At 41.2% G+C, this 12896-nt stretch overlaps 1 protein-coding gene across 6 annotated transcripts in view; it reads left to right on the top strand.

The window, feature by feature from the left end:
• Positions 1–12416, top strand: part of LOC137383886 (C4b-binding protein alpha chain-like) — a 50726-nt gene extending 38310 nt beyond the window's left edge. For 4 of the 6 annotated variants that reach the window (XM_068057256.1, XM_068057255.1, XM_068057253.1 and 1 more), the window contains 3 exons: positions 760–832; positions 1787–1908; positions 7473–12416. In XM_068057256.1, coding sequence (XP_067913357.1) covers positions 760–832; positions 1787–1868 — 155 coding nt within the window. In that variant the 3' untranslated portion in view covers positions 1869–1908; positions 7473–12416. The remainder of the gene's footprint in view (positions 1–759; positions 833–1786; positions 1909–7472) is intronic. The other 2 variants (XM_068057252.1, XM_068057254.1) reach the window with 2 other exon arrangements.
• Positions 12417–12896: the final 480 nt, after the last annotated feature.

Raw genomic sequence — 12896 nt, 5'->3', positions numbered from 1 at the left:
GACTTCGGTTACATGGAGAGATCAGAGAAGTTAGGGTGGTTGTTCTTGGAGCAGAGAAACATTGATTTTGATATAGGTGTTCAAAATCATGAAAGTTTTTATAAGAATAAATAGGGAGAAGCTATTTATAATGGCAGAAAGGTCAGCAACCAGAGGGCACAGATTTAAGGTGATTGGCTAAAGAATGAGAGGCACAATGAGGAGAAATTTCTCTGCACAGTGTGTTATAATCTGCAATACACTGCCTGAAAGTGGAGTAAGCAGATTCCTAACTTTCAAACAGGAGTTCGATAAATACTTAAAATTTGCAGGGGAAAGGGCAGAGGAGTGTGATTAATTGGACAGCTGTCAAAGAGCTGGCGCAGTCACAATCGGCCAATTGACGAACTTCTATGCTATATCATTTCTGTGATTTAAGGAATAAAGGAAATTTTAACTCATGCTGATTTAATTTTAGTATCCAGATGTTCATAAATACAGAGAACAATCTAAGAATGTGGAAAACATGCACATTTTTTCATATTTGTCTTTATTAAATGCATTTTAGAAAGGTTGTGCTTCACTAGAAGTAATCCAAAATCAATAGAGAGAATTCCAATTACTGCATTTAGAAGTTGAACTGCTTCATTTTCTAGAAAATATTACAAGTTGATATGTCGGTCACTATGAGGTGGATCTTCTCGATTAATTTGTATTTTATTTGTACTGTAGGATTGCTTTTACTTGTTTCATACATTGCATTTCTTGTGTATTTTTAAGGAATTTTTTGCGGCATTATCCTTGTTGGTGTTGTCGTTTCGGTTGGATTATGGTACCGTAAGAAAAAAGAAAGGTGTCATTTATATACTCATTGAATTACTTTTGTGCCTGATAAGTCATAAATGCACTACATTATGCCGACTTTTTGCTTTTGCCCACATACTTCATTCTTTACAGATTTACATTTCCTGTTGAAATTACTTGATTTACTGAGGGGAAAATTGGCTTTGGAAAACTTTTAACTATGTATCTGCTTTGCTATTGGGAAACTTTTGAGCATGTAGCTAGCTTTATACATTGGTCAACCATGGAATGCTGATTGTCATCACACCATAATGGACTCTAATCAACACAGCTAATCTTCCATGGAAAAAATTTCTCAGTTCTATTTGAAATGCAAATTAGTGAAATCCCCAAATCTCTACCTGACCTAGCATCCTATCTTCATCCTTGATTGGCCAATTCTTTGCAGCATCTTTTTTCAACAAAAAAAAATCCACAGTCAAAAGAGAGTTTCAATTAGTTAGAATTAGAATTTTAAATTTCTTACATTACAACAGTGACTACTGTGGCTGTAAAGTCCTTTTGGGATGTCCTGAGGTGTGGGAGGTATCATGTAAGTGTAAATTATTCCTTTCAGTCTGTCTGTCCCACAGTAGTCATTCTTGTGTTTATCTGAGGCTTCTAACGTATCAAACTCAGTGTAAAAGGAGGGATCTAAGAAGATCTTTTAAGTGTGATTTCAAGGATTGTCTATAGAAAGCTAGAAAACTCTCTCTCTCATTTGGAAAGGCATGTAAAAGGGACTGGTTTAAGAATACCTTTTACATGTGGCTGTTTCATTTATGAATATGGATATGCATTTCTTGCAAGTGAACTTGCTTTGAATGTTCAACTAGCTACAATTGAATAACACATTTTTCTTTGTGCATGAATTTTTGTTCTTGAATTTAATTTTGTTAAAATATTAGCATGTGCATGAAAAAATTGTTTTTCTATTCCATTACTGAATTATAATTGTGCTCAGCACGTATTACCTTTCCAGACAAAATATGATGTCCGAGAAAGTTGCCATGAACTCTCAATCTGAACAAGTCGAAGTGCAGTAGAATTCTGCTGATCTTTAAAACTTGTTTAAAAAATCAAAAGGTAGATCATTTTACAAATCTTATCAAACTATTTTGAATCTTTTAAGTACGGTTCTGGTATGGTGTTTAAGTATTTAAATCTGGGCATGTTCGGAGCTTATTGGTCTGGGTATTGCCTCGGTCGGACACTGATCTACAAAGGAGTAAAGGGTTATGGGGCAGGCAGGAAAATGGAGCTCAGCTCACAATCAGATCAGCCATGATCTTACTGAATGGCAGTGCAGGCTTGAGGTGCCAAATATTCTACTCCTTCTGTTTCTTATGCTATTGTTGCCCATGGCTTCTTGAAATGAGCCTTTACCATAAAGGCTCAATGTTGGTTGTAGAGAAGATATTAGAACCTTTGTTGAACAAATGAGAATCTTTGCTCAAAGATGAAATAACACAATATCTAGCGAAGGAGATTGTAATAAAATCTAGGTCAACAGGGATTTTTAAAAAGAATGTTGTATTTAATTGGCTGCATTTGCTGGCAACGCTACCGCTAGATGGTGCTGCTGTGGCACATGCGCAAATGCAGCATGTGCTACTAAAACGTCACAGACTGCGACTTTAGGCAGCTGCCAGGACTAAAGATGGTGCTGCTCAAATAATCACACTGAGGCAACCTAACAAACACATGTCAGCACACAATGGCGGAGTGAGAGAGCGAACGAGCGGGCCGGGGAGGAAGCCAGGGAGTGGGCTGGGGGGAGGGGTGGGGGGGTGGAGCGGAGCGGGCCTGGTAGGAGCGGAGTGGGCGAGCGAATGGGCCGGTGACGGGGAGCGGAGCGGCCAGCGACAGCAGCGCGGGGGGGGGTGCAGGAGTAGGAGTGTGTTTATCTGCGCATGCGCCATAAAATTGCAACAGCAAAAGACGCACCGGCCCGTCAACGCACCCAGCGACACCAAGGTCTTCGGCCTCTCTCTTCCGGCCCCCTCCATCCAGCCGTTCTCTCCAGCTGCAGATCCCCCATCCAGCTGCTTTCTCCCCTACTTCTCAACTGTACTTCAGGTATTGCAGCTGTCTGGTCCCTGCCTTTTGCATCCCCTTCTTCAGGAACATCTGAATTTAACTCCCTCCCACTATACCCCCACACCACTCTACCTCTCCCTTCACAACCTTTCCCCCCCCCCCCCCACCCCCCTCAAGGAGCATACCACAGTTGAATATCTGAAGTGCAATTGCAAAGTCGGGAAAATAACATCAAAAACCTCAACAATTCCAGGTTTAATTATTGAGAAATTTTATTAAGTGCATTAAACAGTCGAGGCATGGATACATGAGTGTTGTGTTGCCAGCATTCCCGTGAGACAGACAGGCCGAGTCTCTGCCATGCAGAACTAGAGATTGTTCCTGGAGAGCCTTGTGGTGAATGAACGCATGGCTGTCTATTCCACTACTGTATTGTCCATGTGAAGAAGGCAAAGTCACAAGAGTCTAAGCTCAGTGAATGTTCCCCAATCGCATCCCAATATGTGCTCCCACTTCATCCATAAATGCAAGATTCCTTTCCACATCATGACAAGCTCCACATCATGATCCAGTTGCCTTCGTTGCTTGAATGCTGACCTCAAGTCTCAAGGATTGTTTTCTCGACGGCATGTTTTATGTGAAAAGAAATGAGGAAAGAACATCAGTGTTAGAGCTTCCCTCCTCCAATGAAATTACTGTTGAGCATGCTTTATGCTCTGCAGGATAGGCATGTATTGATAACACCGCCAATGAATCACTTAGTACCCAGCTCAGCTGGAGGAGTCAGGATGATGTGTCTGCTCCTATCTCGTGATGGTTCAATGCTGCTCTCAGGGAAAACATGAATGATGTGAGGGTGCTGGAAAAAGCACATTTCTTTTGGACTATGAACATAAAGCAGGCCATTTAGCCCAGCTGTTCTCTGCTAGTGGTTATGCTACTCCTGCGCCTTCCTATCCACTCCCATTTAATCCTGCCTACTACTATCAGCATCACCTTCCATTTCTTTCGCTTTTATCTACCTTTTCCTTAAAGCAACATTGATGATGGAGAATGGTGTGGTTACACTCCCACCTCACCAGTTGTGTACACAGCAAGAGCATTCACATTTGTGCTACCACTGGACATGGCATGCTTGTTTCTTTCAGTGCTCAGTCTCTTCTTGCTGAATGTTCCCCAAGTGCTTGACCGCTTTGGATGCCCTCTCTGCTTGACTGGCAGTAGCTGGCAATTGCGGAGTCTCAAGGCTCTGCATGGTTGTTTCCAGGGCGGATGGGGAAACATGTGGCTGTGTGTCCACGTGCACAGCTCTGATGGGTGCAGGAGCAGGTGGCTGTGTGTCCATGTGCACTGCTCTGATGGGTGCAGGAACAGAGCAACTTACACCAGGGACTGGAGCACATGTACTGCCTGCACACAGCCCCAGACAATGGAAAGGATTTTAGTGCAGTGCAGTGGACTGGAGCACATGCAGTGGCCCAGACAATGGAAATGTTTTCAGAGCAACTTACCTTGGAGCAATCTCCTCTTTCTGATAAAGATGAAGCAGACTGAAATCTTCAAAACGACTAAATAATTGAGAGAAAATGCCCTCCTTCCACTTTCAGAAACTCGCGCCCAAGCTTGACGCATGCGTGAAGATCCGCGATGACGTAATCGGCGCATTCGCTAACCGGTCCTGGCAAGCCGGAACGCAGTGCATGCGCAGAGAGCAGGAGCCCGTCTGCGCATGTGCGTACCGCGGCGCAGCCTGATGACGTCAGTGGGGCCTGCGTTGTCAGGAATCACTTTGCATTTAATTTACCTTATTAAATTCTTTGAATAAGTAACAGTAGACAACGTATACATGGACTCTCAGAAGCCTTTTGATATGGTATCACAGGCGATACTATGACAAAGATCAGGATGTGTGGAGTCATGGGCCAGATAGCAGATTACATTGAAAAACAGAACACAGAAGCTAGAAGTTCAGGGAAGTTCCTCAGACTTATCAATTCACTTATAATTTTGAAAGTTTATCTCAATCTCCTTTTTTTTCCCAATGAGATTGTGTGGTTATGGTAGGTCAGGCAGATAACCACTACACTATCAGTAAAAGTGACCATAAGGCTGCCATATATTGATGGAATTGATGACTAAGGAACAGTTTTTTTTTGACAGTTCTGCTGTTTACCTGGAGGAAATTGCAGTTCATTCACAACTGGGTATCGACAAGCAGTCCAACAACAGAGGCAGTGGAGGGGTCAGGAGTTTGTGGTGTTGCTGAGGTAGTGCTGGGTGTCATCGGCATATATATGGGAGCTATCCCATGTCTGTGAATGATATTGCCAAGGAGCAGCTTGTAGCAGAGGAAGAAGGAGGGTCCAAGGATAGGGAACTTCCGGAGGTAACAGTATAGGGGTGGATAGAGAAGCTTTTGCTGTATATATCTAGCTATGATTGGACAGTTAGGAGTCTAGAGGTAAGACACAGGTATGACTGTCAAAGGCTTTAGAAGGGCCTAGGAGGGATATAGCATGACAGTCACAGAGGTTGTAATTTGTAACTTTGGTTAAGCAGAGGTTCACACCTGATTGGATAGTTTAAATATGGAGTTGTGGTAAAGATAAGTACGGATTTGGAAGCTGACAAGGCGTTGAATTACTTTGGTGAGTAAAGGGACTTGTTGATGGGGTGGTATTTTGCAAGGACAGCAGGTTTAAGGGTGGATTTTTAGAAGAGGAGGGGAACAGTACCTTAGGAGTGGGAACCATTTACAATGCCAGTTAGTATGGGGCTCAGCAAGGTAAATTGCATGGGAGTAGTTTCGTGGAGCAGGAGGTGGACGTCATAGGTAAGATGAGCTTGGAGAGGGCATGAAGAGAGATAGGAAGGAATCTAGAGCAGGACACAGGTTCAGATACAGGGCAGGAGAGAGCCTGGCTGGTGGAGGGGGGTGGGGAATGTAGGGTAGGAGGCATTGATTTGGTTTGCTGTGGAAGGGGAAAATAGAAAAGGCAACTAAATGGATGACAAAGTACACACAGCTGTAATTGAAGGAGACGATGAGATTTTTAAGGAGGTGGTTGGCAGTGGAGAAAAGAAACTAGGAGTTAACTTTTTCAGAATAATTCTGAAGTTGTTTCGGCAAAGGACAGTAAAGACTAATGGTCTAACTGGATCTGCAGATGGATGGTTAGACCAGTTGTGTAAAACTTCAGAGAGCAGAATAGATGAGATTGTGCATTTAGCTTGGCTGTTTGGATGTTTAGGTAGAATTAAAGGAAGGTCACCTTTTGGATTACCTTGGTCTTGGACAGAGGTTTCTTTTGATTTTTGAAGATGCAGTGAGTAGATCACCAAGAAACCATGATTGTCTATGGCTGATCACTGGGAGAACTCAACCCAGTTGCCCTCTCAGCTCTAATTCACAAGTTTTAAAATGTACTGCATTTCCTTGGTGGTTCATGGCATAAAGATGATCAAAACTTAACTTTTGTGGCTTCTTTCCAAATCTGTATTGGGTTGTCCTGTGTAGGCTTGTTAAGTTGCAGATGCTTGCCAACTTGTCCTTTTAAGATTCTTCGCAAGATTTTGCCTAAAAGTGATAAATTGACAGGCTGTTCAGCAACTTCCTTTTGGAGCTAATGCAGGACTTGTATAGGGAAACAAAGATGCAAGAAGGCCCATAGTGCCTTGGAATGACTAATGGGGGAAAATTGCATTTATTTAGCAGCTTTCATGACCACGAAATGTCCCAAAGTGTTTTACAACCATTGAAGCACTGAGGGAGTGCTGTACTGCCGGAGGTGTCGTCTTTTGGATGAAAAATTAAACCAAGGCCCTATCTGATTCCTCAGGTGGATGTAAAAGATCCAATAACAATTTTTTTTTTGCAAGAGGAGCAGGTGAGTTCTCCTTGGTGTCCTGGCTTGTCCATCACCATCACAAACAGATTTTAGGTCATTACTACATTGTTGTTTGTGGGAGCTTGCTGTGCGCAAATTGACTGCCGTGTTTCCTACATTAGAACATTGATGACGCTTCAAAAGTACTTCAGTCCCTCAGTGCTGCACTGGAGTTTTAGCCTTCATTTTTTATGCTCAAGTCTGGAAGTTGGACTTGAACCCACAACCTTCTGACTCAGACGAGAGTGCTACCACTGAGTCGTGGTTGAGAGAGAAGGATGCGATAAATCAGAGTTGTGATTAGCTGATGCCCAGCTTGGATTTGTAAGTTTGAATATTGTAGGAGGAAGGAAAGATAGAGATGTAGTTAGTAGATCCACATTGTTAAGGTCCTTGGATCCAATAAGTTTATTAAATTAAAAATCTTACAAGCTGGGACAGAAATAGCAGTATTGTAAAACCTGAGGGATATATGTTACCTAAACTTTCGATCTAATCTGTAACTTTCATATTTGTTAGATTGTATTAAATGTCAATCTGACACTTTTTTTTTCCTCTGATGAGCGAATTGTGATTTGCAATATTTTCATAAGGCTTGTATGTTTTTTTAATGAGCTGAAAATGCCAAAGGTTACTGCTGGTATAACTGTCCCACTTGACCATCTTCTCTGTGTATTACATTAAAGTCCTTTTTACTGATTTGTTTTTCTTCCCCTCTCACAGGTCAATAGTTTGAACTGCTCATCTTGGGTGTAACTACTTCTGACATGTCCTAATTTGATTAATTCTGTCTAAGGAGCAACTGAATCCGAAGCAATTTCCTTCTCTGTTGAATGGAGTACAATTTTACAGCTAACGCCATTCTGTACAAATGCTTAATGTAAACAATATGGTCACATGGTAACAATATAAATAGAAACATACTCTGTGCTTACTGCACATAAAACTTGTGTACCACTGTTCTCATCAGTTGAGCTTAAATTATGCAGATTTTTCTTTTTTTATTGCTTCATCGTACTTATGATTGCACTTCAATGAAAGCTCATGATGTTGATTTAGATTTTCTCTAGAAGCTAGGAGTTGATACCTCTAGCAGACATTTGTAGAAAGTATGAGTTTAATTTGAGCACTTTTTTTGTATGTATTGCTGAAATTCATATATTTTCAGATGATGTGATTATGGAGACTTTTTATAATTTAATTTGATCCAGAATGTAGATATTAAATTTGCTTTAATGTATACTTAACTGATTTCATGAGGTTTTATATTGCTGGGCAGTTATGAAATCAGCAGAAGACTTAAGTGCCACTGATTTTCTGATTGGAATTTATGTTTGGCCTGTATTCTGATAGAAAAGCGAAGGTCTGTTTTTGTGTGAACGGGAAAGACTAGCGCATAAATTTCTCGGATTTACTTGAATAATGCACTGGTGTAGATTTACACCCAATAATTTAGGTGTTACATTGCCCAAGGATGCCTGGTGTTGGCATAGAGATTTCTGGAGTTTGATAGCAATTTTCTTCTTTAAAATAAATTCTGAGAGATCTGCACCATAGTTAACCAAAATACGGTCTAGTGCATCCGAAAATTTTCATTGTCCCCTGTCCTTCAAAGCAGTCATAATGATTGAACAGCTGAATAGCCTACACAATAGGTATACCTTTGTTCGGAATAATAATGGAAGGTGAGTATTAGCAGAAGCAAGAGTCTCCAAAAGTGAGGTGCCATCACAAGACAGAAGCCTACTTGCTGCTACTAATATTGGTGCTGCATTTGCCCTTGATTTATTCTGATTTTTATGTTCTTGCGTAGGCAAATTGGCTCAAATTTGGACATAAGCTCTCATCAGCAAGACTGGCGTATCTCCTTTAACTTTTGATGTAGTATGGGGCCTTTATGTCCACATACCATAGGTGACATACAACAGCTCGACAATCGGTAAAGCAAAAGACAAGCCAGAATTTGACCCTGGCAATTGTTTAAAAAAACAGAAAATGACAATAGTTTAGAAGCTGGTTGTAATTTCATTATTGAAAGTATTGAATTGTAAAATAATTTTAAGGAGAAAAGTGAAGGGTTGTTCATTGTATTGATATTAGAACTTGATGTGGTCTTTGCCTATGGATTGTCTAATGCTGCATAAAATAATCCTGTAGATGTTTGTAGTACAGGTCTTAAGGTTTAAGGTAAAATTTTATTAAAACTAATGACACAAAGATGGTATGTTTTACTGTTTAAAAATGCTCGATCTGTTAGATCTCTCTTGGGGCTGCTGAACATTTGAATATGTTTTATTCATAAAGAAGGTCAGATCAGTAGGTTAACTTTTTTTGTAATGAGTAATTTCTGTGACGTTGCACTAATAAAGTGGGTGAGAGAATAATTGAAATAAGGCTGTGGGATGACTATAGCTTGAAAGTTGGTTAGTGTTTGGGGGTGGTGCCGGCTGGGATTTTGAGGGAGGGCAGTGAAAGAGAGGTGGGTTAACTATACCAAATGCGATATTTGAAGGAGGAGGCCAGGAACTTGGAGGGTAGAACTTTAGTATCTAGTGCACAGCTGGAGGCCCGATGACAGGAAAACTGTGGAGGACCTGAGGTAGAGTCCAGAGCAGTAGGTAAAAATAAGGGAAAGAATCCTGTGAATGTTCCAAATTTAATTGGCATCTCTTTCTCTCTCTCTCTCCCCACAAACCTCAGAAAAAGAAAAAGATGAAGCTAAACGACATTAAAATTCTTTCGGATTTTGGTAGGCTGAAGGGGGTGATGAAAAACTGCATGATGCTTGACAGTAAGCATGAAGTTTTTTTTTAAAAAAAAGCTCAAATGTGTAAACGAAAAATCAAGTTTCAAAAAATTCAACTTTAAAACTTGCTTGTAGAGAAGTGAAAGTGGCAGCTAGAGTCAACTTTTGAAACTCTGGTATAGAAGTATGCAGCTGTAGGTGTGATGTGCCTCACCTCACCGTCACCACTCTTGATTCCTCTGTTGTCTCCACATTGCCAGACTGTTTGTCTGGCATTCAGTACTGGATGGAAGAAAATATATTTCAACTAAATAGTGGGAAGACTAAAGCCATTGTCTTTGGTCCCTGCCACAAACTCTATTCCCTAGCCAACTACTCTGTCCCTCTAAAATAAAAAGAAAATACTGTGGATGCTGGAAATCTAAAACAAAAATAAAAAGTGCTAGAAACGCGCAGCAGGTCTAGCCCAATTATCTTAAGCTGCTTCATCAATGACCTTCCTTCGATCATAAGGGGGGGATGATTGCACAATGTTCAGCACCATTTGCGACTCCTCAGATACTAAAGCAGACTGTGCATAAATGCAGCAAGATTTGGACAATATCCAGGCTTGGGCTGATGTGTGGCACAAATGTTACTTGCCACTTTAAGTGCCAGCAATGACTATCTCCAACAAGAGAGAATCTAACCATCTCCCCTTGACATTCAACAGCATTACCATCGCTGAATCCCCCACTATCAACATCCTAGGGGCTACCATTGACTAGAACCTGAACTGGAGTAGCCATATAAATACCGCGGCTACAAGAGCAGGTCAGAGACTAGGAATCCTGCGGCGAGTAACTCACTTCCTGACTCCCCAAAGCCTGTCCACCATCTACAAGGCACAAGTCAGGGGTGTGATAGAATACTGTCCAGTTGCCTGGATGGGTGCAGCTCCAACAACACTCAAGAAGCTCGACACCATACAGGACAAAGCAGGCCGCTTGATTGGTACCCCATCTACAAACATTCACTCCCTCTGCCACGGATGCAGTGGCAGGAGTGTGTACCATCTACAAGATGCACTGCAGCAATGCACTAAGGTTCCTTAGACAGCACCTTCCAAACCCGCGACCTCTACCACCTCGAAAGACAAGGGCAGCAAATGCATGGGAACACCACCTGCAAGTTCCCCTCCAAGTCTCAAACTATCCTGACTTTGAAATATATTGCCGTTCCTTCACTCGCTGGGTCAAAATCCCGGAGCTCCCTAACCACACTGTAGGTGTACCTACCCCACATGGACAGCAGCAGTTTAAGAAGGCAGCTCACATTCACCTTATCAAGGGCAAGTAGGGGTAGGCAGTAAATGCCGGCTTAGCCAGTGACGCCCACATCCCATGAATGAATTAAAAAAAAAAATTAATATTGTCCAAAACTCTGCTTCCCATGTTCTAACTTGCACCAAGTCCCGTTCAATCATCACCCTTGTGCTCGCTGATCTGTATTGGCTCCCAGTTAAGCAATGTCTTAGTTTTAAAATTACTGTCCTTGTTTTCAAATTCCTCCATGGCCTCACCCCTCCCTATCTCTGTAATCTCCACCTTCACAACCATCATATCTGCACTCCTCCAATACTGGCCTCTTTTGGCATCCCCTATTTTAATTGCTCCCTCACTGGAGACCGTTCTTCAACTGCCATGACCCTAAGCTTTGGAATTCCTTCCCTAAATCTGTCTCCTCTCCTCTCTCCTGCTTTAAAATGCTGCTGAAAGCCCATCTGTTTGACCAGGCTTTTGGCCATCTGCCCTAATATCTCATAGCTCAGTATTTAAGTGCCTTGGGGTGTATTATTGCATTAAAGGCATTATATAAATACGGGGTGGGGGTATTATGCAGTGGTAGTGTGCATTTAGGATCTGGTTATGTCTGGATCATGTGGATTATTTAGTTTAGTTTAGAGATACAGCACTGAAACAGGCCCTTTGGCCCACCGAGTCTGTGCCGACCATCAACCACCCATTTATACTAATCCGACACTAATCCCATATTCCTACCACATCCCCACCTGTCCCTATATTTCCCTACCACCTCCCTATACTAGGGGCAATTTATAATGGCCAATTTACCTACCAACCTGCAAGTCTTTTGGCTTGTGGGAGAAAACCGGAGCACCCGGGTCGCTGGAGCTGAGGCTGCGGTGCTAACCACTGCGCCACTGTGTGTTTTCTTTGTCCTTAAATAGTGACTTTGGAAATTGCCAAAAATCATCAGAAATCTGTTTATTTTATCTAGCAGATTATTTTTTTTTGTGATGTGTAGTTATAAACCAAATACTAAATGCCACAGGGCTATTGCATTCCATACATAACAAGTTGGAAACATTGGCATCTTCTAATTGTTACAATTTGAAGTCTACATTTTTATCCGTTGTTCAAAGTAATCATCCTGTTTGTTTATTTAAAAACAACTGAGAGGCAACACTGGCATTTTTACAGATGTGTGTTTTGTGGAAGTTCTGGAGCTGTAGGATAGCTCTTTTTTTGAAAGCCAGGCCTGCTATCCTGGATGTGGATTAGCTGCAGATAGTCTCTTCCTATAGTATAACTCTGTTTAACAGCTTTTGATAAGGAGCAGAGCTCTGGGTTTATGATCATCTGTTATTATATGATGGTTGACAACATCATTAGTTGTTTAATGTTGCAGTGCTTTTTCAAATATTTATTTTTATTTGTAACAATGCCTTAAGTTAAAGATACACGAAGATGAGTTTTAAAAAAAAAATTACTGCAAAATGATAGCTAATCTTTCAAAGTTGAATGACAGATTGACCAAAGGATATTGTGTCTAAAGAAACTGTTTCCTGTGTATGTTGGAGAAATGTCTACATAAATAAATGCTGTTTCCAATTGCTAATAATAAAATCTTAAGATTGAAAAGCTTTTTGTGTCTTTCTTTATTCCCTCCACCTTTATCCTGCTTAGTGCTGTCATTACCTTCACTTCCTTGGTTTCTTATTGTTCCCGTGCTATTATGTAATAAGGTGATGAATCTCTTCTCATTTCTGCTCTCTGTCAGGTGCTGCACTGTGTTCTAATATTAAAATGCAAAAATTTTCAAACTAAAATTGAGAAACTGCACCAATATTTATTTCAGTTACCTATTGCTGTCATTCAGAACATTGCAGCTGGGCAGTAAAAGGTAGTTTTATGCCACTATGGGTATGGGTTTAATGCATCATTGAATTTTTATTGAACCAATTAACTAGTTAGATATTGTCTGACGTGTTAAACTGTTTAGACTACCAGTGCTGAAGGCAAGTTAGAAACCGAACTGATTAGTGCCCTAGTTATAGGCTTCTCTTGCTTCCTCGCCTATCATGTGGTAACGTACCAGCTTTCACTTTCTTTTTCTTTCCT

Source organism: Heterodontus francisci, chromosome 25 (assembly GCF_036365525.1).
Source record: "Heterodontus francisci isolate sHetFra1 chromosome 25, sHetFra1.hap1, whole genome shotgun sequence".
Taxonomy (NCBI): Eukaryota; Metazoa; Chordata; class Chondrichthyes; order Heterodontiformes; family Heterodontidae; genus Heterodontus; species Heterodontus francisci.
The sequence above is the reverse complement of the archived record's forward strand: the minus strand, read 5'-3'. Positions and strand labels throughout refer to the sequence as shown.